This window comes from Marasmius oreades, chromosome 3 (genome assembly GCF_018924745.1).
Source record: "Marasmius oreades isolate 03SP1 chromosome 3, whole genome shotgun sequence".
In the NCBI taxonomy this organism is placed as follows: Eukaryota; Fungi; Basidiomycota; class Agaricomycetes; order Agaricales; family Marasmiaceae; genus Marasmius; species Marasmius oreades.
Window position 1 is genome coordinate 1,117,462 of NC_057325.1, and position 25,538 is coordinate 1,142,999.

General features: G+C 47.9%; 8 protein-coding genes across 8 annotated transcripts; 5 read left to right on the forward strand and 3 right to left on the reverse strand.

The window, feature by feature from the left end:
* The first annotated feature begins 445 nt into the window (after positions 1-445).
* Positions 446-971, forward strand: E1B28_005676 (uncharacterized protein). The gene is made up of 3 exons (XM_043150252.1): positions 446-469; positions 518-742; positions 796-971. The coding sequence occupies exons 2-3, from the start codon at positions 561-563 to the stop codon at positions 845-847; spliced, it is 234 nt and encodes a 77-aa protein (XP_043011339.1). The 5' UTR covers positions 446-469; positions 518-560; the 3' UTR covers positions 848-971.
* A 5,058-nt stretch (positions 972-6,029) lies between these two features.
* Positions 6,030-6,785, forward strand: E1B28_005677 (uncharacterized protein; the record flags this gene model as incomplete). The annotated part of the gene is made up of 1 exon (XM_043150253.1): positions 6,030-6,785. One exon carries the CDS (start codon positions 6,030-6,032, stop codon positions 6,783-6,785), a length of 756 nt encoding a protein of 251 aa, XP_043011340.1.
* Positions 6,786-7,142: 357 nt separating this feature from the next.
* E1B28_005678 (uncharacterized protein) lies at positions 7,143-8,412 on the reverse strand (the record flags this gene model as incomplete). Its single annotated transcript, XM_043150254.1, has 7 exons — positions 7,143-7,301; positions 7,376-7,482; positions 7,539-7,874; positions 7,936-8,030; positions 8,093-8,173; positions 8,224-8,263; positions 8,343-8,412. 7 exons carry the CDS (start codon positions 8,410-8,412, stop codon positions 7,143-7,145), a joined length of 888 nt encoding a protein of 295 aa, XP_043011341.1.
* Positions 8,413-8,801: 389 nt separating this feature from the next.
* On the reverse strand, positions 8,802-11,310 carry GFA1 (glutamine--fructose-6-phosphate transaminase (isomerizing); the record flags this gene model as incomplete). Its single annotated transcript, XM_043150255.1, has 5 exons — positions 8,802-8,826; positions 8,895-9,484; positions 9,537-10,321; positions 10,372-11,026; positions 11,269-11,310. The coding sequence occupies 5 exons, from the start codon at positions 11,308-11,310 to the stop codon at positions 8,802-8,804; spliced, it is 2,097 nt and encodes a 698-aa protein (XP_043011342.1).
* A 1,114-nt stretch (positions 11,311-12,424) lies between these two features.
* Positions 12,425-13,757, forward strand: E1B28_005680 (uncharacterized protein; the record flags this gene model as incomplete). The annotated part of the gene is made up of 6 exons (XM_043150256.1): positions 12,425-12,580; positions 12,643-12,677; positions 12,735-12,763; positions 12,818-13,197; positions 13,254-13,373; positions 13,428-13,757. 6 exons carry the CDS (start codon positions 12,425-12,427, stop codon positions 13,755-13,757), a joined length of 1,050 nt encoding a protein of 349 aa, XP_043011343.1.
* Positions 13,758-14,381: 624 nt separating this feature from the next.
* E1B28_005681 (uncharacterized protein) lies at positions 14,382-16,656 on the forward strand (the record flags this gene model as incomplete). The annotated part of the gene is made up of 7 exons (XM_043150257.1): positions 14,382-14,641; positions 14,694-14,729; positions 14,793-14,867; positions 14,916-15,257; positions 15,312-15,651; positions 15,703-16,350; positions 16,411-16,656. 7 exons carry the CDS (start codon positions 14,382-14,384, stop codon positions 16,654-16,656), a joined length of 1,947 nt encoding a protein of 648 aa, XP_043011344.1.
* A 308-nt stretch (positions 16,657-16,964) lies between these two features.
* On the forward strand, positions 16,965-19,330 carry E1B28_005682 (uncharacterized protein). Its single transcript, XM_043150258.1, has 9 exons — positions 16,965-17,082; positions 17,140-17,432; positions 17,487-17,552; positions 17,624-17,784; positions 17,842-17,864; positions 17,927-17,951; positions 18,007-18,046; positions 18,103-18,865; positions 18,927-19,330. Exons 2-9 carry the CDS (start codon positions 17,271-17,273, stop codon positions 19,169-19,171), a joined length of 1,485 nt encoding a protein of 494 aa, XP_043011345.1. The 5' UTR covers positions 16,965-17,082; positions 17,140-17,270; the 3' UTR covers positions 19,172-19,330.
* A 121-nt stretch (positions 19,331-19,451) lies between these two features.
* On the reverse strand, positions 19,452-22,581 carry E1B28_005683 (uncharacterized protein; the record flags this gene model as incomplete). Its single annotated transcript, XM_043150259.1, has 2 exons — positions 19,452-21,693; positions 21,743-22,581. 2 exons carry the CDS (start codon positions 22,579-22,581, stop codon positions 19,452-19,454), a joined length of 3,081 nt encoding a protein of 1,026 aa, XP_043011346.1.
* Between the last annotated feature and the right edge of the window lie 2,957 nt (positions 22,582-25,538).

Sequence of the window (25,538 nt, forward strand, 5' to 3'; positions counted from 1 at the left end):
GCCGTTTTCTTCGATCCAATGAGTCTCATTTGCCGATGGAGGGGATCTCGTTGACCTTTCCAGGTCCACGAGCCATTTGCAGACAGACCGCTGTTGTCGCCGTACGGTTCGGAACTCATCAACTCCCGGTCGTAAGTTATGATCATGATTCATGATTGCTGTATTAATGATTATCTGGTGGGTGGACAAAGGTCGCATCTTTGAGTCTCTGACATTCGAAACTCCGAAAGGTTTCCGCCGGGCCGTGTTGCGACACCAAACTTGCCAAATGTGATGGACCCCGCTAAGACCCTCATCACGCATGGCTAAACTCAGCACTGAATCTAAGAATTCGGATAGGCTTATTTGCACAGGAGGCGTCCATTGTCGAGGGAGCCTGAAGGAAGCTTGAAGGAAGGCTTCGGGGGAAGAACCCACTCGCCCCTGAGTTTCAATTTTCACACATCAACTTCGATGTCTTCTGAAATTGGTGAGATTGCCTGTGTTGTATCGTATAATCTTGAACTAACTTCTCCAGTGACCTTCTCTGTCTTCCCCTGGTTGACTCCACTCTCACAAAAATGGGCACTTTTTGTGACCTATTCAAACATTTACAATCTCATCCAACTGCACGAGCGCTCCTCGAAGGCTTCCGGCCCAACGACCTGTATCACGCAGTGCTATTCAGCTCTATCCAGGCCGAAGATGTAGCAGAACACCCTCTCAAGTTCATGTGGTTGGTCGAAAACGCCGATGTCTGTCTGTGCGACGACACCCTCTCAGATTTGCTCGATCTACCTAATTCTATAATCACAGAGATGTTGGCTTTAGCTTGGCCGAAACTCGAACATCTACACCGTACTATTAAAGTTCTTTTCCTTTCTCCGTGAGAAGCAAATGATTGGACGCGTTATGATTCACCCCGAAGTGCGTACTGTCATTGACCCTGAAGTCGGAAAAACCGGGAATTCGGAAATTTGTACTGTAGCCAAAAATGGACCGATTTTTTTAGACTTTTTAGTATCAGAAATTAAGGAGAAATGTACGATACCTATCCAGAACACTCCTCACAAGGGGGGATGAACTCCTTACTGACTTGTGATGGTTGCACGACGACGGGTCAAATATCGGGCCGAAAATTTAAGCGTGAGAAAATTTTCTAATCAGGAATGCCGCCACTGTGGCACAAGTTCCCGATCAATTCCCTTCATTCTTGGTTAGTTATGATCACTGGATATTTCTCTTGCCCTCACATACCCATAGATACAAATATGACTGACCTATAAGTGCCCAAGGCCATGATTCTGCAGAGCACTCCGATTTTTTCAGTCATTTTGACCCTAGGTTGTGGCAATTACTCCAGGTACAGCATGGCATGCTGAGGGCCAGGCTCTTGGCACTGTCAATTACATCCATTGGGCTACCCAAATCTTTGGTCCTTGAATTTTTGCAATTTTTTTTGGGTGTACAGGGTGTATGCTTGCAAATATCCGAGATTTTTGTGTTTTACACCCATAAACTGTACAAGAAGACTAGCAAACACCTCTGGCAGGGATCAGATGATTCCTGAATTTTTACTTCTAGTCCAAGCAATGAATTAGGATTGATTCTGGCACCTCCAGCACCCTCTGTTCATGGGAAAAACAACCTAAATGAGGAAAAACTGATAAATTTAGGGTTTTTTCCCCACAAGTACAGCCTCTGTACATGACATGTGTAGTAGAAGCATCTGAAATGAATATATATTCATGAGAAAAGTCCCAGGACCTGATGGAACCATTATACTGTCTCTAAGTAGACCTGCGTGGGAAAGACTTCCAATTTCCCCCCAACTACACTATGCCTCGTAAGAAAGGGCAGAGGAAAAAAGCAAAAACTACTACCAGTACTTCCGCAACCCCAGATTCTTCACCACATACAACCCCACCCCATTCTCCTACTCCATCTGAGTCCCCCTCTCCAGATTCTCTTCCTAAACCTTCTGATCCAGCTGTTGATCAGCTTGAGGTTGGATACCTTCTTCTGTTACTTGAAACCGCAGAAGCAACTCCAGAAGACAGAATTCAATATGCACTTGCAGCTTTAGACCGGTCCAAGCAGGAAGCAGTGGCTGAGGCAGAGAGACTGAAGCAGGCAGTACGTAAATCTAAACTGAGTGTTAATGCTGCGTGAGTCCTGCTTGCAATCTCTGTTTCCAAAGCTCATTAGTACTCTAGATCAAAGCGGTTTGGTGTTCCCTCTTCCACACTTTATGACCGAGTCAGTGGAAAACACAAGAACCGACAAGAAGCTCATACTCAGGAGATGATTCTCAACCGCGAGCAGGAGTCCATATTGGTAGAGTGGCTGAAGGTGTTGGGTCGCTGTGGGGTTGGTCTGAGACCCTCTCTCATTAACAAGAAAGCTTCCAGCATTGCAGGAAAGGAAGTTGGGACAAATTTCTACAGGCGATTTCTGGCACGGCATCCGGATTTGGTTGCCAGACAGACCACCATGCTGGAGGCATGTCGGGCACAGGCTCTCAACCCTACCCTTGTTGGTGAGTTCTATGATCTCTTGGAGGAAGTCATAGATGTAGGAGATGGGTTGAAGATTCATCTGGGTATGATTGCTAACATGGATGAGAAGGGGGTCAATGTTGCAGATGTTGGGGCACAGAAGGTTATTGTTGATCGTGATCAGAAAACAGCATTCACAACATTGAACGCATGTTGGGAGTGGATAACTATTATTGAGACGGTGTTTGCGGATGGTTCCAGTATGAAGCCTACAGTTATCTTTAAAGGTGCTTGGACAAATGCAGAATGGTCCCGAGATAATCCTGGTGGTTGTTAAGGACATGCGGAATGACTCGGAACCGAACGGAACCGAAGGGAGAAACGATAAGATTAGATATAAGATATGTACTGAAGGATATACTAAAGAGGAATGATCTAAGATGAGGAGAGGAAAGAAACGGAATTGATCGGAGTGTGTCGGAGAGCAACGAGGAGAGTGAAGGAGATTAAAGAGAATAACGGCTCCCTGAGTCGAACTGCCTTAGACCAGGTCACTGGGAAACCAGAGTCGAGTTTAATTCTGAAGAATGTAACTACTAAGTCGTACATCTTATATAGGATAGAAATGTACAAGGTCCGAGACGGATCCAATAGCCGGATCCGCATTCGGACCGCCGACTCCCAAGCCGATAGTCTAGGCTTTAATGGGTAGTACGGAGATTAAGGTAAGTGGAGTAAGTAAGAATAGGATGAAGTGATTGTGACACGTCGGTCCGGATCGGTCCGGCATGTATGTAACAGTGGTGCAAGGTGGGTCTTCAGTCCATTTATTAATTCTGTACATTGTGCTGCACTCAACTATCCCACTATAGTGTAGCTTCATCTCCCAATGGCTGGACAGATCGGGAACTTGGATACACCTGGCTGAAGAAAGATTTCATTCCGGAGGTCCGCCGTCGGAGGAAGGACTTTGGGCTCCACTCAAAGTATCCTGCACTTCTTATTCTTGATGGCCATAACAGCCACTGCTCCTACGAGTTCTGCAATGCGGCAGAGAAAAATAATATTCATATTCTCTGTCTTCCATCCCATACTACACATGCTCTGCAGCCATGTGATGTTTGTGTCTTTTCACCTCTTGCTTAGTGATGCCGATGTTCGGTTCTGAACCACGGTGCGAACACCGAACCGCCAAACCGAACATAAGGTTCGGGTCCGGTTCTTGTTCAGGTTCGGCGAGTTGGAGGAGGTTCGGGTTCGAGGTTCAGGTGTCTGGAGGTGGTCCGAACCTGGTTCGAACCTTGAAAGTACAAGGCCTCAAAATTTGATGAAAAAAAGTTGACTTTGGGGTTGGTAGGGCCTGAACAACTTCTCCTGGGAAGATAAATATACAATGACCCTATTTGGGAGCATCAACGGGCTCTCGGACGGCTCTTATCAGTTGCCGATCAGTTCATCAGCAGGATTAGGAAGGTGTGACTAAATGTGACAGTCATCTCCTTCACCAAGTGCGACCTCCAGAACGGCTATTGCACCGTGATTGCTCTATCACAAGGCTCACAGAGGCTTGAACAAGGTGAGAAGTATTATTTTTTGAGCAAAATTATTGAAATTATTGACAGAAAAACACTTTATATATACTGAGGTTCGAACAGGTTCGAACCGTTCTCGAACCTGTTCGGACAGTGCGGTCCGAGTTCGGTCCAGGTTCGGGGACTTGGTAGGGGGTTCGGGTTCGGGGTTCGGGAAAAGTGGTGGGTGAACCGGACTGAACCGAACATCAGCATCACTACTCTTGCTCGTGCACGGAAGCAGATTGTCATGGAATCGGCAGATCAGCAGATCACCATCTCAAAAGCAAACTTTCTCTCTCATTATCACAAAGCCAGGGAACGTGCAATGAAGGGAACCACCATTACCTCTGCATTCCAAAAGACCGGAATTCACCCTTTTAACCGCAACATCATCCCTACTACAGCCTACGCACCTGCACAGAATACTACTACTCAATCATCCCAGCCTATTCCTGCACGACTTCCTTTTGGTCTAGTTCCAGTCGCAACCCCCATCCCTCTCACTGTCACATCTGCCCCAACTGACAGCCCAAACATTTCTGCCACCAGCAGACGCACATCAGTCACAGCCACTAGCAACAATCTACTTGAGTCCCTTCAGATTCAGAAATTCGAACTTGCTCTTCCCGATCCCCCTGACAATGAGGCACCACCAGAGGAGCTCTGGGAATATATCAACCTTCTTGTTCAGACTGCCAAGCATGCCAGCACTGAGCTTGATCGTTCATATGCTCATATGGTACTGATGGATGAGGAGAATGCTAGATTACGGGAGGTTGCACAGAGGAAGGGTAAGACAAAGAAGAAAACCTATGCACAGGGGCGTGCTCGACATCTTACTGATGCACAGGCCTTAGAGGAGTTGGCGAAGGAGGATTGGCGGCTCAAGGCCAAAAATCTACTGAAGGAAGTTAAAGTTGCACACAAGGCTTTCCAACACCGTCTGAAAACTCGACAGCAAGAATTGGAAAAGTTGATCAGAGAGGCCAGTGGGGATCATGGCAAATGGTGAGGTCAAGCTCGGGGTAGAGCTAGAGGTGCTGGTGCTGGTCAGAGTCGAGGTAAAGGGCGTGGCAGAGCAAAGGGCGGCAAAGGAAAGGGTCGTCAAGTTGACGTGGTATCAGAATCATCTTCAGGTGAAAATTTTGACTTCTCTGCACTATCTCCACCCCCCCAGCCATCTCAACCCCGACCCCGCCCCCGTCGAATTAACAAAGGGACCAGTCCTGCCAAAACTTCAGCAGCTGCCTCTCACACCACTCCACCCCTTTCTGCCAAGAGCAACAGCGATGACAGTGATGATGAATATGAGATTGGGAATGTCTCTATTGCAGATATATTGACCCAGGAGCTCAGGGACAATGGTTATGACAGCAGCAGGGAATTAGTTGATATGCCTATGGAAGATGACAGAGAGACCAGTGAGAATGACAGTGAGGAGGTGGAAATTGGTGTCAAGAAGATTGAGAAACATCGTCGTGTTGAGGACAAGCTGCAATTTCGGGTCTGGTGGGATGATGGAGATAAGACTTGGGAGCCATTTGAGAATGTTGATGAGCTGGAGGCATTAGACCAGTATCTGAAGCGGAAAAGTGTATCCTTTGTGACTGAATTAGCTTAAATAATATTCACCTTTATCTACGCTTCATTTTGAGCCCCCTATTGTGTATTTTGGTTGGGAACTCGAGGAGATATCGACACTTTTTCAACGAGCGCGATTGTGTGACGACAGCGACGTCGCTTAAATCGGCAATTTCCGACTTCGCCGTGGGGCCACGTTTTCGACACCCCCTCATTAAAAAATTCATATCTCAATAACCTCACACCCTCCCCACACAAAAATTGGTAGGCACATACCTCAAAAGGTGTTCTATGCAACTGTAATTTATTTACAGGTTCTGGTACGTACTTCTTTAGTTATACTAATATTTCTCCTTAGATTGCCGACTTCCGGGTCAATGACAGTACATCTCTTTCTATGAGTTGTCGCAAGTTGAAGCTTCTTTCACAGGGCCCCGTGGCGAGGTTCAGTTCAGTGACTTCTGGTCTGGCCGTCTATGCCAAGATCATTACAGCGGACGAGCCATCCATCTGCAAGGCTTTAGAATCCCACAACCCCGGCAGTCATCGTATTGTCACGCCACCGTACCCCATCCAGCGCTTAGGAGAATCCGATCTCTACATGCTCGTCGCTCCGAACTATGGAGATTACTTTATTCTAGGTACCGATGAAAGCATCATTCGCGTGTCTCTGGGGCTTTGTGAGGCTCTCTCCTTTCTCCATTCTCATCACATCGCACACCTCGACGTCAAGTTTCCAAACATTGCACTTGATCGTACTACGGAGACTCTTACCCTTATCGACCTTGGAGGGGCCATGCAGATCTTTGTTTCAGAGGGCAAGGAGCCTTTAGTAAACTGTGGATTGGGCGATTCCGTTACGCCCGAAGTACAACAGTGGTATACGGACCCAGACATTGCCCGTCCTCAGAATCCCTACAAAGCGGATGTGTGGGCAGCTGGCAACATCATCGAGCATATATCGAATGACACTTCCACGGCAATGATGGTCGGTCGATTTGGAAAGTGGATGCAGGAGGCCCGACCGCTGATTGGCGTTGCGATCCAGCAAGCCAGATTAGAGGAGTGGCAGCCGGCCACCCAAGCCTTCAAGGACGGAGCAGTTGGAGAACTTTCATACCCCATTATTAGCAAGTCGGTCACAGCTCATTGATGTCATGTCCTTACACACACGCACCTTTCTCGAACTCCTTGTGGCCTTACCGGTCTAGGTTTCACAATTTGCGGCGAAGAGTCTAGGGAGGCATTTTACAGAACAAGTGCTCCGTCGAAACAGTTGTTCCTAACAGCAGTGGCGATTTGCAACGCAGTTGAAAAAAACCGAATGGTCATTCTGCCAGTATCTCACCAACTTGTTTTACCCAGACATACAAGATACAGAATCGGGCGTTACTGAAGAAGAGAGGTAAGCCCGAAAAGGGGAAAAAACCCACAGATTGCTTTAGAAACTCACCAACTTAGATGGTAGGGTACAATTACCTCCGGAAGCGTTGCATATAAACTTGGGAAGCTAGTCCCAGTATCCAAACGCCTTCGCCACGCCATCGTCAATCAGCCCATATGATGCCCGGTTTTCTTCCCTCCTGTAAGTATCCAGGGGATGATCCCAGGCATTCCTTTTATAAACTCCAATCGCTTTACCGTTATCCTGGCTGGCACCGAGGACAGACTTATTGAAAGGAGACAAGGTGTATGGATTAGCGCTTCCGTATGATGTTTAAGCAGGCTCATAATATTACTGACAATGTATTGTTCGATGACAAAATCGAGTGGCGTCAAAACGTCTTGCTCCCGAAAGGCAATGAAGAAATCCGGAGGCACGATGTTCGTCGGAGTCGCATTGGGGCAAACTTGAGTGGTCGAGTCAAGGGAGGATATTGAACGCGTAGAATTGAACATCACGTACTGCAGTTTATTGTGATGTTTTTACCCTTGTGTAAATCCGATGTAGATCGCGTGAAAGCTAAGATGCCTGACTTGGACGAACAGTACATCGGCATTGTGACACTATGGAAGAATCCATATATTGACGACGTCAAAACTAGCTTTCCCCGGAACCCGTGTCGGTTCAGTTCTTGTCTCTGAAAGACTTGCAGTGCAAGGGCAGCTGTGTTTAGCTGTCCTATATAGTTGATCTCAGTGGTTTTGAGGTTGGGTTTCTCGATTGGTGTCTCAACATCAAACTTGTCGGCTTCAAATCTAGGTATCCACATGGCCTCCACAATTCCTGCATTTGCGAAAACTGTAAAAAAGAGAAACTGAGGAACTGTCTGCGATGGTGAACTCTCAAGTGTGCAACATACAGTAATCCACTCGCCCAAAAGTTTGTTTTCCTAGTTCATAAGCAGCTACTTGTTCATCCCACGAAGTCGTATCCACTTTGGCAGCAACAGCAACGCTGTTATCATTGAAAAGAGCATGTTGGTTGCGATTCAGAGAATGAATAAATGATATACACACGTCTCGCCAGCTTCCCTGTTCAATTCCGAAGCCAAAGTCTGGCACGTAGTTTCTTGAATGTCCGTGATAATAACACGAGCTCTAGAGTAGCATCAACCTTGATACAAGACCACGGAGTGTGCTCGACGTACCCACGAGTCGCCAGCTCCTTCGTTAGAGCATACCCTATTCCTAATCAAAAAATGCGTGAATATGAGGATATGACCACTGGTACGCGCGCGTACGACGCTCAATTGGAAGACATGCTAACCGGATGCCGCGCCTGTAATAAAAGCAACGTCGTCTTTGATATCAGGGAGCGCAACCATCGTAGTGCTCATGTACGGTTCGGGAGCCTCGACGACGGTGTCTTTATTATGTATTAAATAGTGCCGAGTACCGAGTCAGAAAACCGGGTTAGTCCAGTATATATGACCCTAGTACGTACCCGAGACTACAAAGTTGGTGGGTGCAATGCATGCGGTACCACGATACACAACCAAAATCAACTCTTAACGCAGAGCGAACGAACAATATTATGAATTCTTAATGTCCATTTATTTAACTACTGTTTCGCATTGTAACGCAAGCTACTTTTAGTCCACCCAGAAGTCTTCCAGTCATAAACGAAAACAGACGAAAACAGAAAAAGTCTAGGTCCGTAAAGGTGCATTGTAGTTCGTGGTTCAAAGTGGGCAAAGGAAAGGAGTTCCATACGGTGTGTATCACCTTACTCGGTTGTTACAGACTTGGCCCTATGAGTAGGAAAGCAGACACTTAGCCATCACTTGAAATATACAAGTTAAGTTGGCAAATGACTTACAAGTTCCTAGGAAAATCAACGTCATGACCGTGGGCCGTAGCCAAGTGGTAACTGAGCAACTGCATGGGAATGATGTTCAGCAATCCCTGGAGACAATCGACCGTCCTCGGAACTCTGAGAGTCTTCACGCCAGCAGGAATACCCTCATCACCCTCATTGCATAGGACGATGGGTCGTGCCTTACGAGCAGTGATCTGAGCAAACGCTGACTGCACCTTAGGGTACAAGGAGTCTTTGGTCATGACAATAATCACAGGCATGGACTGATCGACGAGGGCAAGGGGACCGTGCTTGAGTTCTCCGGCAAGGATACCCTCAGAATGCATATAGCTGATTTCCTTGATCTTGAGGGCGCCTTCCAGACACGTAGCGTACTGGTATCCGCGACCCATGAGCAAAAGCGACTTGTTTCCTTTAACGAGATCAGCAATCTCCTTGATTTCGTCGTCCAAAGCCAGCACGCCCTTGATCTGGCTGGGCAATTCCCTCAGGCCTTGCACAATTGCTTCTCGTCGAGGGGTGAAGGAAATTCGGTCTTCAGAGAGTTGGCAAGCAATCATCAACAGGGCAATGTATTGAGAAGTATAGGCCTAGCATGTGACGAATGAGTACCAAGTATGGGTGCGGGCAGACCATGCTTACCTTGGTGGAGGCAACACCGATTTCAGGGCCGGCATTGATGTGCACACCGCAGTGAGTCTCACGAGAGATGGTAGAACCGACAGTGTTCACCACACCCACACAAAGAGCACCTCTCTCCATACAGTACCGTAACGCCAAAATGGTATCGGCAGTTTCTCCACTCTGACTGAGGAACACGCACACGTCGTCTCGGAAGATCGGGGTTCTACGATCCAAGAAGTCGGACGCGAGCTCGACGCCGACAGGAATCTCTGTCAACTCTTCGAAGATCTGTCTTGTCGCGATACAAGAGTGGTAACTGGTGCCACAAGCAATGAAAACGATCCTTCTGCAACGACGCATGATAGGCAAGTAGGCCCTGAGACCACCCAAAGTAACCTTGTTGTTGTCGAAGTTGACGCGTCCACGCATGGTGTTGACGACAGATTCAGGCTGCTCGTAGATTTCTTTCTGCATGAAGGTGTCGAATTTCCCTTTCATGATAGCAGCAATTTCAAGCTCGAGGGTCTCGATGCTTCGTGTGGACGGAACAGGAGAGCCGGTAACATCGCCAGAGTCTTTGCGGTTCAATCGGTGAATATGAAGCTGGCCTTCGGAGATGTGGGCAATGTCGTCATCCTCGAGGTAGAGTACGCGTTTGGTGTGTTCGATTACAGCAGCCGCGTCAGAAGCGACAAAGAACTCGATGGGTTGTGGAAGGCCATCTTCGGACATAAACGCACGGGACCTTCGGCGCATACGAGAACCAGTGGGAGGAGCGAGGAAACTAGGAGTGGTAGGGGAGACTTGACAAAACTTCAATTCAATAGAGGAACGAACAGTGGCAACAACTTACGGGCATCAGTGGTAACGCCACCTTCTCCAGACTCTCCAGAAAACTCGACGTCAACAAAGTCGACTTTGAGTTTACTCTCAGCCTTGACGCCAATCAAGAGGGGCGAACCACGGCGGGCAGTGATGACCTCGTTGGGATAGTGAGTCGATTTAATGACAAAAGCGAAGGAGCCCTCGAGTTCCTTCAAGACGGTCCTGGACAACGTGATGAACGACAATCGTTTGTTGCCAGTATTGGAATCGTAAACGTATTTCAACAGTTTGGCGACCACTTCGGTGTCGGTTTCAGATTCAAAAGTGTAGCCTCGTTTTTGAAGTACGGTCCTCAATTCGGCGTTATTGGTAACGATACCGTTGTGAACGACACAGAACTCGGATGTGGGATCGGAACGAAGAGGATGGCAGTTGATAGTGGAAGGAGGTCCGTGAGTTGCCCATCGGGTGTGGGCAATCGAAACCTGAGACGCAAAGATCTTGTTGACATCGATAGTGGAACTGGCGATCTGCTTGCGAAGACCCGCGACCTTGCCTACTTCTTTGAAGAACACAACCTCGCCCGGTTCGTCTCCATCAATACCGAGACCGGCGGAATCATAACCACGATATTCCTGGCGAGCAAGACCACCGCATAGAATTTCGAGGATCTCTTGACGACGCTGCAGTTGAAGTCAGTTTCTTGGAAATCTCAAAAAATTGACGCGAAGAAACAATTCAAAATGTATGCGATCAGGGTACTCGAGCCAATGGAAAGGAGGATCTCTTCATCGATGTGATCCAGGACTAATGGTTGTGAGAACTTCCACATCGTAACTGAGGTTAAACAACCCCATTCCCACAATGAGAAATACCAATTGAACTCGGCGAGTTTGGATGAGGAGTGAAGAGAAAAAAGACATGCCTTGTCCTTCAAGTAGTTGCAATACGCGAAGATCCCGCACATGATCGCTGATGACTGGGAAGCAGAAATTCAACAGGAAAAAGGGAGATATAGAAATCGCGATACAAACAAGGGCGAGGAGTGATGGTATGAAGGGAAGAAACAAGTGAAGGCAGGCGGACCTACTGACCGCCTTTTATAGTCGCGACAAACATCGTCAACGCATAATTATAGGCGGCGAAAGTATCCCTTTGTGTCACAGCCCATAATCACCGCGCACCCCCATACTATTCGTTACAGAATTTGAAATTTCCTATTCAACCGGGGTGCTCGGCTGGCCTACACCGCCAGGTCCTCCTGTGTTCTAATTGGTTGATTTGCCCCAGCTCGGGCCCTCCTTGGTCCCGAACTTACTTGCATATTTTTGGCGTAATCGGGTCGTTGATGCTCCTGATTCTGAAACTCTCGTGATCCAACATTCCTGACGTTCCCAGTTGAGGAAGAGGATGCATTTACACACTATTCAAGCTCTTTGGCAAGATAGTGCATTCAGATTTCAATATTTCAATCCTCATGGTGAATAGGTTACAGGGTCCGTTTGTTGGCACAAGAACTTGGGGCAAATTTGGGGCATTGCAGTCTGTTTGAATAGCGTGTTGGACGCGAGGCAGTAGATATATCCCCTTCGGCTAGCACTACCCGTCCCATCACAGTTCCATTGAATTTCATTGTTCAACATCACAGCTCATCACTTCTTGGATGTTCAGAAAAAAGTCTTGTCCTCATCTCACGCCGTACACGTTTCAGTTAGATATGTACCCCGTTCAGATGGTCGCACAAGAAAATCGGGACATCCGGTTTCAATGAGGCAAGTTACGTTGGAACTTGTACGGCGGCGGATTTTTCTTGCGCTCTAAAAGTATGCAGACGCTCGCTTCCCTTGAGTTGCCTGTTCCCCAAAGAATCCGCCCATTCCAGCATGGTGGAAAATATAGCGATTTAGTAGCTCCTTACGAATCAAATACTCAGGATTGCAAGGCAATGCACATTCCTGAACGTTTTGAGTCAGAGCTGGGCGCCCGAAATTAGGCCTGTAACTGACCTATCTGTGACGATGACAAACATGTACAGATAGGCCTATCGTTATGCACGTTAAACTACCAAAAACATTTCTTCCATGTCAACCACAACGAGTACCTCATCTGGACCTTTCTCAGCTGAATCCTATTTCGCCACTCAACCACCTCCGCCCACTCTAGAACATGACATTGACGGTGTTCGAGCATTCCTGTCTCGGCAAGCAGGAAAGGGTCGGAAAGTCGTTTTGGTGACTGTGAGCTACCCACTGTTGCACTCGCCGACCCCGATTTCGTTTCTCAAACCAATCTCGTCCAGAGCGGAGGAACGACAGTACCGTTGGAGTTGAATGTGTGAGAGAAGCAACCTTTTAAATCGAGACTATAGCTCTCATGCGTCGGCTTGTCCAGAGTTCGATTTCTGGATAACTTCAGTGCTGGTGCGTGTTTCATACTTATAGAAAGACCTTCGATTTTCTGAACTCAAATGTCAGGAACTAGGGGCGCGACATCTGCGGAATATTTCCTTCAAGCCGGCTATGCGGTCATTTTCATGCACCGTCAGTTCAGTTTACAACCCTTCAGCAGGCATTACTCCCACTCTACGAATCCGTTTCTCGATTTTCTCGAAATCATTGGGAATGATCCGACCATTGGCGTAACACCTTCAAAGAAGGCGCATTTGCTTGAAATTCTCTCCGCGTACAAGTCTGTTCAGAATGAAGGGATTCTTCATACACTGACTTTCGTCACTGTAAATGACTATCTTTGGTTGTTAAGGGCTGTGAGTCAGGAGCTCTCGACAATGAAGCGCAAGGCCCTGTACTATCTCGCTGCAGCGGTCAGTGACTTCTTTTTGCCGAGACGGAAGATGGTATGTTCATATCTATAACTGAATCGATGGGTCCCAGTGACATGTACTCTAAACAGTTTGAGCACAAAATCCAATCCGGCAAGGGAAACCTATCAATTGAGATGGATCAAGTACCCAAGATACTGAAGCCGATGGTGGAAGAATGGTCAAGGGATGGATATATCGTTTCTTTCAAGGTACGGTTACCAGACTTCCTCCTCAGATCAAGCTCATCTGATACCGACTCGTAGCTCGAAACCGACCAAACACTGCTCATCCCGAAAGCGCGGGCTGCGCTGGAACGATATGGTCATCAGGTCGTAATCGGGAATGACTTGAATAGAAGAAAGTTCGAAGTCGTCTTCATCTCGAGAAAGTTACCGGCTACTCCAAATGCTGAAGGTGACAGAAAAGCAGCGGGAGGCGAACCAGATTCTGGACAAGCCTCATCCACTAGCGTGGCAACCTGGCTCAGACTCGATCCACAGGCTGTTGAACAGGGGAAAGAAATCGAAGAGGACATCGTGGCAGAGCTTGTGAAGAGGCATCAAAGATGGATAGAAGAGGAAAGTGAGATTTAAAATTGTTCGTTGCTAGAAGTCAATCTGTGAAAGTATGTGTAATTTCTGCTAGCTTAAGTTGGAGTGACTATAATCTCTCCGACGTTTCCTTTGTTCAGGTCGGCTGTCTTCATGCAAGTACTAGGTCAAAGCATCATTATGTCAGAGGTACAAGCTGCTTTTGTTGTTCTCACCACATGTGACCGTTTGAGCATCCAGTCTACCGGTACGATCCACTTATTATTTTCCGCTCATCATCCTCCAGTTACTTTCTACAGGTTTGACTTTATACGAGCCGGCCACGCACTATACGAAAACTGATGTTCGTCAATCGTCAATCGTCGATCTTCTATTGTTCCGGGCAAACGAGAAAACAATACGCGTGATGACTAACCACGAAAGATTGCCTCGTGTAGAGATGGAAATTTCCTCTTCTAGGTGGCCTAAGCAGAGCAGGGTCCACCTGCATTCTTCAGATGTTCAAGCGTTCGATCGAAACGGTATATATAGTGGCCAGAGCTGTGGCCACAGTCTTATTGATCTACAGAACTACTGCTTTCCACGGTCGCTCTCCCTTGGGTCTCTCCAACCAACCGACCGTTGAAACGCAGGATACACCTCTTATTCAAATTGTTTTATTGAGCAATGCCCGCTTTTAGAGGAACACATGATACTGTGCTTGGCGATTCCTCATCAAGGAACCAGCGTGACCGGACGAGGCGCCATCGACCTACCCCACAATACCTACAGAGAGTTCTATATCCTAGGAAGCCAATCGCCCCTCCACACCGAGGGGATGCGAACGAAGAACAGGGGCAGCCACGCAGGCGAAATCTGTCCCTATGGGAGGTACATGCAGAAACAATTCAGCGACGAGAGAAGAGGTTTAGGCAAGAAGAGCGACGGTATGTGGCGCGAGTCATCTTGAATATTTTTATATGTTGAAGCTTGCCAAAGTCGGATTGCATCTTCTCTCCCTGTGGCAATAGTGAAGTACGTCCATAATTTCTATAGCTACGGTATCACACGTCTTGACCTTCCCTTCTTTATGTCTAGCCCCCTACACTCACAAACTGTACAAACACCACGGCCTGCTGACAGTGTCACACTTCGTTCAGAAGCCCCACGACGGTAATACCCTCTTCTAACGGATCAAATAGTTTCTGAACGTTTTGACAGTCCACAGGACCGAGTCTACGAAGAGACACCGACAGAGCCAGATGAAGAAACACGAACGGAGGTAGCGACGGAAATCGACGAGCAAACGGAGCGTGGCAGCGTCGTGTCCGAAGGAGAGGGCGACAATGATGAAGTCTGCATCACTACCACTTGCGCAGAGAAGCAGTCGGAAAAGCCACCGCAAAGGAACTTAGAGAGTGAAAGGAAGTCGGAGCAGGACCTCAAACAACAGGCCGAACGTTTCCTACGAGATGCTATTGGGCCTTGCGCGGGGCCTTTCGGTTTGAAGATGGAGGAAGAGCAGATGAACGCGCAAGAAAAGGCCTTCAATCCATTGAATCCGTTAGTTTCGCGCCTCTTCTTGGTGTGTTCTGATCCCCTAATTTCTGTCCACAGCCCTTCACAACACCAACCGAACGTCGCACCGCAGTTCGTACAGGGATCCAGCAGGGACGGGGAAGTCGGTAGTGGAACTCCAATACAAACTCAGCCGGAGAAAGTTCGAGACTGGTTGAACTTGCAGTCAGCTTCCCACACGCAGAGATTTGCTGACGCCACGGCTGTATACTACAACCCCGAAGCAACAACTTTGCCCGTTTTGTCCAATTCCTCGCTATACCCAACACCAGAACCACAACCTCCCGCATACTACTACACTGCCACTCCGATGGACATTATTCCGCTGAGCAATGATTTGATGGATACCTCACCTGATCCTGAAGAAATTGACGTCTTCGTGCGTTCCCTTCTTATTTTTGCGTTACTCTATCAACTCATGAACGTCTAGACTGCTAGCAGCCTCGTTCCACCCCAACCCATGCGAGATATACAACCCACGTCTACCCGGGTTGCTGATGTCTCCACTATATCCGCCTTCAACATTTCTTCCACCACACCATCGCCGTCGTTTGATGGATATCAGATGCCTTCAAACTCTTTCGTGTCGAAGCCTCAAGCTCAGTGGCATTTGAACGCAATTCACCCGCGGTCTTTGAATGTTCCAGCTATGCGGGAGTCGTATCATAGCTTCCCTCCTCCAGATTGGTGCACGACCTGTGGTCAGATGCTTGCCTTTCGACAGCCGTTTCCACTGTCAGAAAGCATGAATTTATCGGCCCCGAATCATCGCATGGAGGGAGTTGGTGACGCGACGGAAACGGAGAAAGAGAGAGACGTCGAACCTTTTATCATCGAGGCTTGTGAGGAGCAAGAGGCTTGGTGGGATATGACGGCTGGATTATGGACGAGGGCGACCCGCAGCCTTTGGGATTCTAATTCCCAGAACAGAGTTTCTGTGCTAGACGTGACGAGGCCGGCTCACACCCGCATTATTTGGAGAAACCGTTCCACTCGTAGGCCATTTTCCTCCGTCGATGACACAGAAGATGCCACAAGGAGTCTTGAGAGATTTGATGAGCAGTTAGCACAGCGTGTGGTAAGTCTGTTCCTTTTCGTGTCTGAGACCTATTTCACTTAATGGTGGCGTGTTCTGTAGGATACCGAAGCACTACGGCGCTCCTATTCAGCTCATGCCAAGGTCCTAGCGTCCGAGAATAAGAGGACCAATGCGCACCGCCAGAAGCAACGGACTCGTGGTCCCCATAGGTCTCCTAAACAAATCTACAAGTCTCCACGCATCTCTCAAAAACGCCCCTATCAGAGGAGCTTTAGGACTCCAATACATAGGGTTTTAGACGATCTCACTACAATCATCTCTCGCTTCCCATCTGTTTTCCTTTAGTAGGACTCTTTTGTATATTTCTTGTTCTCACCGCTGTAGTTCATAGTCTGTATCCCCAGTGTAACCTTTTCCTCTTTCTTTTCTACTTCGGTTTGTTTTCTCAATCGAATTATTCCCTCGAGTGGATAGGCGGTGTACCGTCTAATCACCGTTCGGGTTTTCCACACTTCTCATACGGCATGATTTTGCAAAACTTTTTGAGCGACAAAGCGCGTGCGTACCTAAATTCTCCTTCAGTGTCACAAAGCAGCTTTAAGGCGTTTCGTTTCGGATTAGATTAGAGATTAGATTAACGTATGCCTTGACCTCGAACACTCATCAACTCTGATCAGCATAAAAATTGAACATGAAAGCCTTCCAAAGCCACCTAATGGATACAAAAATCTTGCTGGAGAACAAAAAAGCATTACAGCCGTTTGCATAAAGGTTGAGACTGATCAACCATGTATTCTATATAGAAATCTAACAATTTGGTGCCCTTAGCCCTAATGTCGTTAATTGACAAGTCTCAACCTTTATGCAAAGGGCTGTAAATAGAAAACCACCCCGGCCGTGGCTTGACCGTCTCTTTTCCCCATCTCCGTCACTTCTACTTCCACTTCTACGACACACGAATGCCTCCCCAGTTTGACGAGGAAACACCGCTACTGCAACAACATTCACAAAAGCCAAAAGTCAAGCGCACTCCGCTTCCGTGGCTTCAGTTCTCTCTCGTTCTGTTTCTTCAGCTGACAGAACCCTTAACATTTCAAGTCATTTCTCCGTTCGCTCCTCAGGTCCGTTTTAAACGATAGCGATTGTATGGTCTTGTCAATAACCTTTGCTCGTAGTTGATTCGTGACATCGGAATTACACATGGAGAAGAATCGAAAGTAGGGCATTATGTCGGGCTGTTGGTACATGAGGCTACTGTGGTTTTTTGCCAGTTGGCTAACTTTTTGGGGTCTTCGCGCATTTTTAACGATAGCAATCTCTGTTCTTTTTCACCCAAGCCTTGACAATTCTACACTGGGCACGAACATCCGACCGATTTGGGCGAAAGCCCGTCCTGCTGATTGGTTTGTTCGGAATGTCTGTGTCCATGTTTTGCTTTGGACTTTCCAAGACTTTCTGGGGACTTGTCATGAGGTGTGTGATAAATCCCAGCGCGCCATGTTTTTACCGATCAGATTCATGTCATCGCAGTCGAGGTTTAAATGGCGCTCTCAGTAAGTATTACCCATAAACTACATTTAATACAACCAGGCTCACTAGGCCTACACTTAATCAGACGGGAACATTGGAATCATCAAGAGGTTGTCATTGTTTTGTGCCTTCACGTCCCAAACTTATTAACCGTCTCCTCTTTAGCATCGTGGCAGAGATCACCGACTCCACAAATCTATCGCAGGTAAGTGGTTGAAAACATGAACCGATTCAAAATTGACGTGATTTGCTGGTTCCAAGGCGTATGGGTACATGCCCATTGCTTGGTCTACCGGAGGTGTTCTAGGTCCTCTTGTCGGCGGCGCCCTGTCCCATCCCGCTGATCAGTTCCCTAACATATTCGGACACTCTAAATTTCTAAGAGAGTATCCTTACTTCCTGCCTTGCGCTGTTCCCGCCATCTTCTCCGCAATCGCCTGGATCGTCACCTTATTATTTTTGAAGGAAACGGTTCCAGCGGCGATACCGATATCGCGACTTTTCAACTTTCGAAAGAGCAAGGCCAATCTGACGCTGCAAACTGTTACTTTGCAACCGGAACCATCTCCAGCATCCACAGAAGCTACTAACGACACGTTTGATATTGATAATGAAAAACCCGTACCATTGCTAGCACTGCTCCGAACCCCGGCAGTCCTCATCTCGGCAGGCAACTACGCTTCCCTCGGTCTCGTAGACATCGCTATTCGAGCCATCCAACCCTTGTTCTTCTCCACACCCATCGAACTAGGCGGTTTGGGTCTTTCTCCAGCCAGTATCGGAAAGATCCTATCCATTATTGGCTTATTAATGGGACTCATCCAGATATTCTTCTTTGCGAAGATCCACGATAGGTTAGGCTCCAAGACGACGTTTACGATCGGGATCGGGTCCGCTATCCCCATATTTTTAACGTTTCCTGTGATGAGGTATCTTGTGTTGGCGAACCAGGGACTTACGGCTTGGGTTTGGGTGGTCGTTGGCATTCAGATTTTCTTGTTTGTCTTACCAAGTTTTGCAGGTGGTAAGCAAGGTCGGTTGCTTCACTTAGATATTCATTGACCAAACAACTTTCTGGACTTCAGGTGCCATATTCATCTACATCCAGGCATCCTCACCAAATCGAGCTTCGCTTGGTGTGACGAACGGATTCTCCCAGTTATCCGTGAGTATATGCCGAGCCGTTGGTCCTGGCTTAGCTACCTCGTTATTTTCGGTGTCGATGGAGAAAGGATACCTTGGAGGATATATGGTATATTATGTCCTAGCTGGGTTGGCGGGGTTGGCATTAATGGCTGCTTCGTTGTTACCTGGACAGGTGCGAAGATAGAGCGGATTTGGACTTGGTCGGATTGTCTCCTACTTGATGGAGGTGAAGGATTGAAGATCAAGGTATCTAAACGAAACAAAGAGGAACAACACACCTTAGGGGAGCAGTTCAGGGACCGGAAATGTCCATGATCCAGGTTTGAACTATTTCGCCTTCTGGCTCGTATGGAATACAGAGAACAAGCCATGCTCTGTCATGTTCTAGTCAAGATTATGTAGATGGACAATAATATCTTCGTAAAGAAGGAACATCCAGAACAACTAAAATCAATTATGTAAATCTAATCCCTCAGCCCCCCGATCCTCGCCCAAAACATATCTTCCTTCAGTCTCACAACCTCCTTCCACGTCCTCTCTTCCCAAGTGGAATCGCCGATATAAACAACATCGTCTTTACCCTTGTCCTCGATTTTCTCAGTCTTAACTGTATCAGCGCCAGTGTCCTCCTGCTTTTCACTCTCTTTCTCCTTCTTCTGCTCCACCTGTAGTGTTTCCGTCTCTTTACTCGTGTCAACGGTATCCTTCTCCTTTCCCTCTACTTCCTCCGCTGCTTGAGTGGATGTCGTGGTCGTCTGAGTCTTAGATTGCTCATTCTCTCCATGTACAGGAGGATCTGCACTTCCACCATCTTCTGAGGCAGTCGTACCTACACCATTTACATCGACCACTTCCGAGATAGGAACCCTAGATGGTCCATGCTTCTCCGTCCCCATATTCGGATTCGTATCCTCACCAGCGGTACCCGAACCCCCACTTGACGCAGCTGAAGCATCGGTATCCCGTTCCTGCTCATCACCGGCCGAAGCCGAAGCCAAAGGTGATGCATGTGCAGTTGAGGAAGAAGCATCGACTTCCTCAGCCGTCGCCATCGTTGTCGCCCGTTCCTCTATAGTCACAGACGCTTCTTGCACTGTCTCGGTTTCGCTTGTTACTTTGTCAGGTTTACCTCCATCTCCCCCACCTTCCATCCTTGTCTCAGTCTCCTCCTTCTCCTTCTCCGTCTCCATCTCCGTCTTCTTTCCCTCCCCTTCCTCTTCGGTGTTACCATTGGCATTGTTATTCGCTGCGGCAGTGGGTGTAGGTGTCACAGGTCGTGAGCCCGGCCGTGGCCTCATCGGTCTCGGTCCACGGGCTACAGCTCGTGCAGGTAAGGGAGGAGGTGCATTAAGACCACTGCTTGCAACAACAGGTGTACTCGGTGTACCTGGTCTAGACTCTGGTAGAGGTATCCTCGCAGGAGACGGCTGGGTATCATCTGCCTTTATGGACGCAGACGGGCCTTCTTCATTCGTCGTGGTAGTGGTATCGTCGGGAGTGGGACCAGCGGGAAGAGTCGCAGCAGTAGGAGAATGAGGAACTGCAAAAAGCACCGTTGGCTCACTCTCCTCCGAAGGTTTGTCCATAACGAGGCTCTGTCGATTCCCTCTGGCTCTCCCTTCGTTCCGCTTGGGTAACGGTGGTGGTGCGGCAGCAGTTGTCGTTGTCGGGCTAGACGACAATGACCCGGGTGTGGAAATTGAAGACGCGTTGTTGACGTTGAGGCTTGAAATTACAGGGTGCACAGGAGGTGGGGTAGCTGGCACCGCCGCGGGTAATCTCTTCTCTGTAGTTTGAGGCTGCTTTGGAGGAGTAGGTGGGGGGACGGCTACCTTCTTCTCCTTCTCCTTCTCCTTCTTATTCTTATCCTTATCCTTATCACCCTCACTCCAATTAGCCGCACGTTCTTGAAGAGCAGTAGCCATACCCCATAAACCTCTCCTTCGAGGAGGAGGTGTGGGAGGAGCTACTTTCTCGCTCTTTATGGTGATTCCCGAACTCGCCGTTTCAGCTGAGGGAACGTTAGACACTTCTTCTTCCCACACCTTCTCCACGATCCCAGAACGGACAAATGCCCATAAAGAACACGTTGCTCGAAGGCGTGGGAGACACCACCCAGATGTACAGAGGGGGTATATTGCTGATGATGATGATTGGGAGGGAGTGCTGGTGTGGTGTGGGGCGGTGGGATGTTGTGGTGGCTGTGGAGGTAACGATGAAGTTGATGAAACAGAGTATGAGAGGGCTATGGGAAGTGAAGGAATAGTAACTGAAACCGATGGAAGGGCGTTGGTATTTGACGTTGAAGGGGATACTCGGAATATGTGGACTTGTGTAGGGAGATTATCCGTACCTATCTTTCCTGATCGGGGCGGATGGCCAGGTGAAGGAGGTGGGGAGTTAGTGGCTGATCCGTTCAATTGTCGCTTGAAAAGCGACGTTGACCAGGTCGTGCTTGTATTTTGTAAAGGCAAGTTAATGCGGGTTTGAGAAAGAGGGGTATGTAGAGATGGAAATATGGGAGCACCACACAATGCACAAGATACAGTATTGTTCCCGGGACTGGAACTAGATTGAGACTCTTGCAAAAGCATTGCAGAGGGAATAGGTTCAATTGTGAGTTGACCACTATGTATGGCGGCGAGAACAGAACGGCGGGAAAGCCAGTTGAGAGATGGGGCGAGGTCAAGTCGCAAAGTGGGTTCTCTGTTAAACAGTCAGAATAGGGAATGAAATGAATGATGGTTGTACGAACGAATCTTCCGTCATGAGTCGCGAGATGAATGGTATAGGGAGTAGAGTGGTCATGGCAGGAGGTTGTTGGGGTGCTGCTGGGTGCACGGAACGGAGATGAGCGACGAATAAGAGGAACTCTTGATACGGCGTATGACTGCAAAGCAGACGTATCGAAGGCGCTGGATGACCGGTACTCTGCCTCGCCGACCATTTCCCTTTCCCCATGGTGATCTGCATTTCCTGCATCTTTGTCTCTGAAGCTTCCTTTTCGGCTTGCAAATCCTGCATCTGTTGTTGCATGATAGCAATGGCCTCTTCTGCACCCTTTAATGCCTGTTCTGCGGTGATGACCTTTTGCTCGCTGAGGGATCTTTGATAGCGAGCCTCTGCAACCATAGTATTGGCCTGGTGGAAAAGGCTAGCACTGAGATCATCGAGGTCCTTTTCTATGTCTGCGCGTGCGCTTTCGGCCTGACCGCGCTGTGCTGCCTCTTCTGTAGCCTTTTCCATGAGTCGCGTCAATTCGGCAGTGACCTGGGACTTTTCGACTAAAAGACCGGTGTTGAGGGCAGATAAATGTTGTGTGCGTTCCAGTTCCAGCTGGGAGATTCTGAGTGAAGATGAACGTAAGTTTGCAGAGGCTACATGGAGGTCGTCTTCAAGGTCGGAAACTCTATCGTAGGACTTCACGAGCTTGTTGTTGAGTTGGGTGACCTGGGAATAGAGATCGTTTACTTGAGATCGTAGAGATGCGATGACAAGAGAGTGTGCTTCACTGTCGGAAGCTCCATTGAGATGTCGACTTTTGGAACTCTTTATAGAGGCGTTATCATCGTTCACTATGGGTACCGGCGCCATAGAATAAACGGTGGTGGTGGTAGGACCGTGGTCACGACAAACGGTAATGACACCCCAGTTCTGAGTCACGCTCGGACAACTGGAAGCTTTACTTTTACTCTCGTCTTTCTATTATAATTCTATCGCAGCCACTTCCGACTCGCTCAGTTTCTCTCGCTCTCCGAATGGCCTTTAAAGCGGGAAGAGTCTGTCTGTCGGTCAACGGGCGGCAAGGAACCTCATACCCTGTCAAGACTTGGCAGTCCCGGTATAACTAATATTGGCACTTTTTATTGTCAACCTAGCCCTCATGAAGCACTAAACCTCTTCATCCCTGATTCATTAATACAATTCACTTCAGCGCCGCGCCCGCAGTACGGTTTGTGGGGTTTTCAGGAGGTCGATGTTCCTCTGGCTCCAGCCTCCAGCCACAAAACGTATAAAAGGCGGCCCCACCCCGCAGTGAAACTCACGACTCTGGATCTCTCTCTAGTTGATTATGCGATTTGCTACTGTCGCCTTCATCCTCTCTGCAATTGCCTTGACTGTGGTTTCCGCCAGACCCAATTATGGTGGTCAGTTAACCCCTCTTTCGATGTTTCTCACCTTGTCTAACTGTAATAATGTTCACGTCCTCAGATAAACCAATCTCATGCTCTACCGATGTGAGTTCACTACCTTTTATCCACAAAAACTTGATTGCTGACTTTACGACATACATAGCTCGATTGTAAGCTATCGTCTCTCTGGCAACCTCACTATTATCCTTGTTAAATTTTAATCCTTCTTCCCCCCTCCTTGAAGGTCCAAAAAACCGATCCAAATGCTGCAAGAGCATTGGCGGCCCAATGTTCGTTTTGTCCTCATCCATTGGGAGAAACAATATGATCTGACCAGTTATATAGATGCGTGAGCTTGCCCCCAGGAGCAGTTTGTTGAAGAAAAATACTTGATTGTGAGCCTATATCCTATCCCTATCCCATCCGCTCAAACTTTCGCCGTTGCTTTCCAGTGACGTTCTGAGTATAATTCTGTACCTTGTACACCTACGTCTACCGACTCATCTGATTGTCGCCCTATCGCTATTCTCATGTGTATCGCTGGTGTTTGCGGGGGTTCGCGATTTTCAATCCAGCTCTTATCGTTTGTGAACCAACTGATAAGTATTGATAACCCTTACACGTTATTTTTCAATCGTGTAGGCAATTTGAACCTTCCGCTCCAATATGGCGGTTTCGTTCCCGCGAAGTTGATAGGAAACATTGGGTAACTTGCTCAGAGGTGGAGACCGTCCAGCAGGCGAGTGGTGGCTGAAGCTCTGAAGCGCTGATGACCTGCTCTTGGCAACAGGACTCATTGTGTTCTCGAATATGCTAGCCCCGTGAATCGCTGAAGTCGTCCACCGCGGATATCCTGACGCCCAACGTCTGAAACATTTTGATCCTTGGGTCAAAACACTCCGATTCGAATTTCCGACTCGGCTTTACCAGACTAGTCCGTTGCACTAGCTGAGGCAGTTCGTACACTTGTCGTCGACTGTGGGATTCTACAGACGAAATTACCGACCGATCCTCGTACTATCCTCCCATCTCAATGGTCTTGACATAGTAGACCGATTAACGCTCATAAGAAACCCCACCGACCTCTACTATTGGTAGGAGGTCGCAGTTGAACCGAAGATGAACCTCGTAGAAATTTCCCCCTCCACCACATTCAAGTTATCCTCCATCTTTCACGGCATATCAAACTTTCGCAGAGGCAATGTCTTTGAATTCTGACCCCAAACGGCAAGAACGGAAATTGACGTATCCAGGCGGGAACCTGCGTGGACATCGGCCAGCGCACTGACTAGTCTCCATTACTCCGGAAGAGGACGCAGGAGAACAGAGAGGTCATTTGCTCGGATGGCCTCATCGCACCATGTTGACTATGTATCGTTCACGTCTGCAGAACATCTGCAATTGGCTCATATACATGCTACATAGCTCAGCTCCAAGTGTGACACCCAAACCATCGTGCTACTGTACGCATTCAAACATCACGGCAATTATTCCATACCCCCCCTGTCAAATATATTGTCATCGGTCCCTGATATTGATCATTTCCTGTCTAGACTTCCCGTGGTCCATTCTAAGTTACAGCCTTATTCAAATCAGCGTTCCTAATGGCTTCGGCGGCAGGGAAAACGATTTCACCTCAGCGCCGTTCCAAGGCTCACCTACTCCCTCTGAAGTTTGGAGAACGCAGGGTTGTAATGTGCCGGATTATTGACACTGCTGTGTTAGAACCCGCCGCTATCCTGGTGTCAATTGACTCACGAACGTATAAGAAGGCGGCTCCTTCACGCTCAGTTCTAAACTCACTCACCAACTTGGACTTCCCACTTCCCAGTTTGTGTCACTCATAACTCAACATGCGTTTCGTTACTGTTACCTTTATTCTCTCTGCGATTGCCTTGACTGTTGTCTCCGCCAACCCCCTTGTCCGTGGTCAGTCATATCATCCTTCTCTGTTTTTGACCTCTTGTCTTACTAACTATGACTATGATATCGTTTAGATTACCCGGTTTCATGTTCATCCGATGTGAGTTCAGTCCTTTTTTGAATCTATTCCCGTTAGATTACTGACCCTCAACATTTCAAAGAACGATTGTAAACTATCATCTTGAACCACCAAAGTTCGTTCTTCTTAATCCCCTTCTTTAGGTCCAAGCACTCTACCCAAATGTTGCAAGGGTATCAACGGTCCTATGTATGTCTGATCCTCATATATTAATCATCCGTTCTGACCTGTTTTATAGTTGCGTGAACTTGCCACCGGAGGTGTTTTGCTGAAGACTAGAAGAAGTGCATTGATTGATGTTTTTCGTACTGGATCGATTCCGCCCGATCTAAGGGGTTGGTTTTCAGTGACGTATTGTTTTTTTCCTGCGATGTAAATTTACGCCTACATCTTAATGGTTGTTCGAGTCGACGCCC

Excerpts from the sequence above, each read along its gene's own strand:
- E1B28_005676 (XM_043150252.1), top strand. The coding sequence starts at position 561 with ATGGGCACTTTTTGTGACCTATTCAAACATTTACAATCTCATCCAACT. Across the intron at positions 743-795 it reads GAAAACGCCGATGTCTGTCT|AGATGTTGGCTTTAGCTTGG; the intron begins GTGCGACGACAC and ends CTATAATCACAG.
- E1B28_005682 (XM_043150258.1), top strand. The coding sequence starts at position 17,271 with ATGCCTCCCCAGTTTGACGAGGAAACACCGCTACTGCAACAACATTCA. Across the intron at positions 17,785-17,841 it reads TTCTGGGGACTTGTCATGAG|TCGAGGTTTAAATGGCGCTC; the intron begins GTGTGTGATAAA and ends ATGTCATCGCAG. Across the intron at positions 17,865-17,926 it reads AGGTTTAAATGGCGCTCTCA|ACGGGAACATTGGAATCATC; the intron begins GTAAGTATTACC and ends ACACTTAATCAG.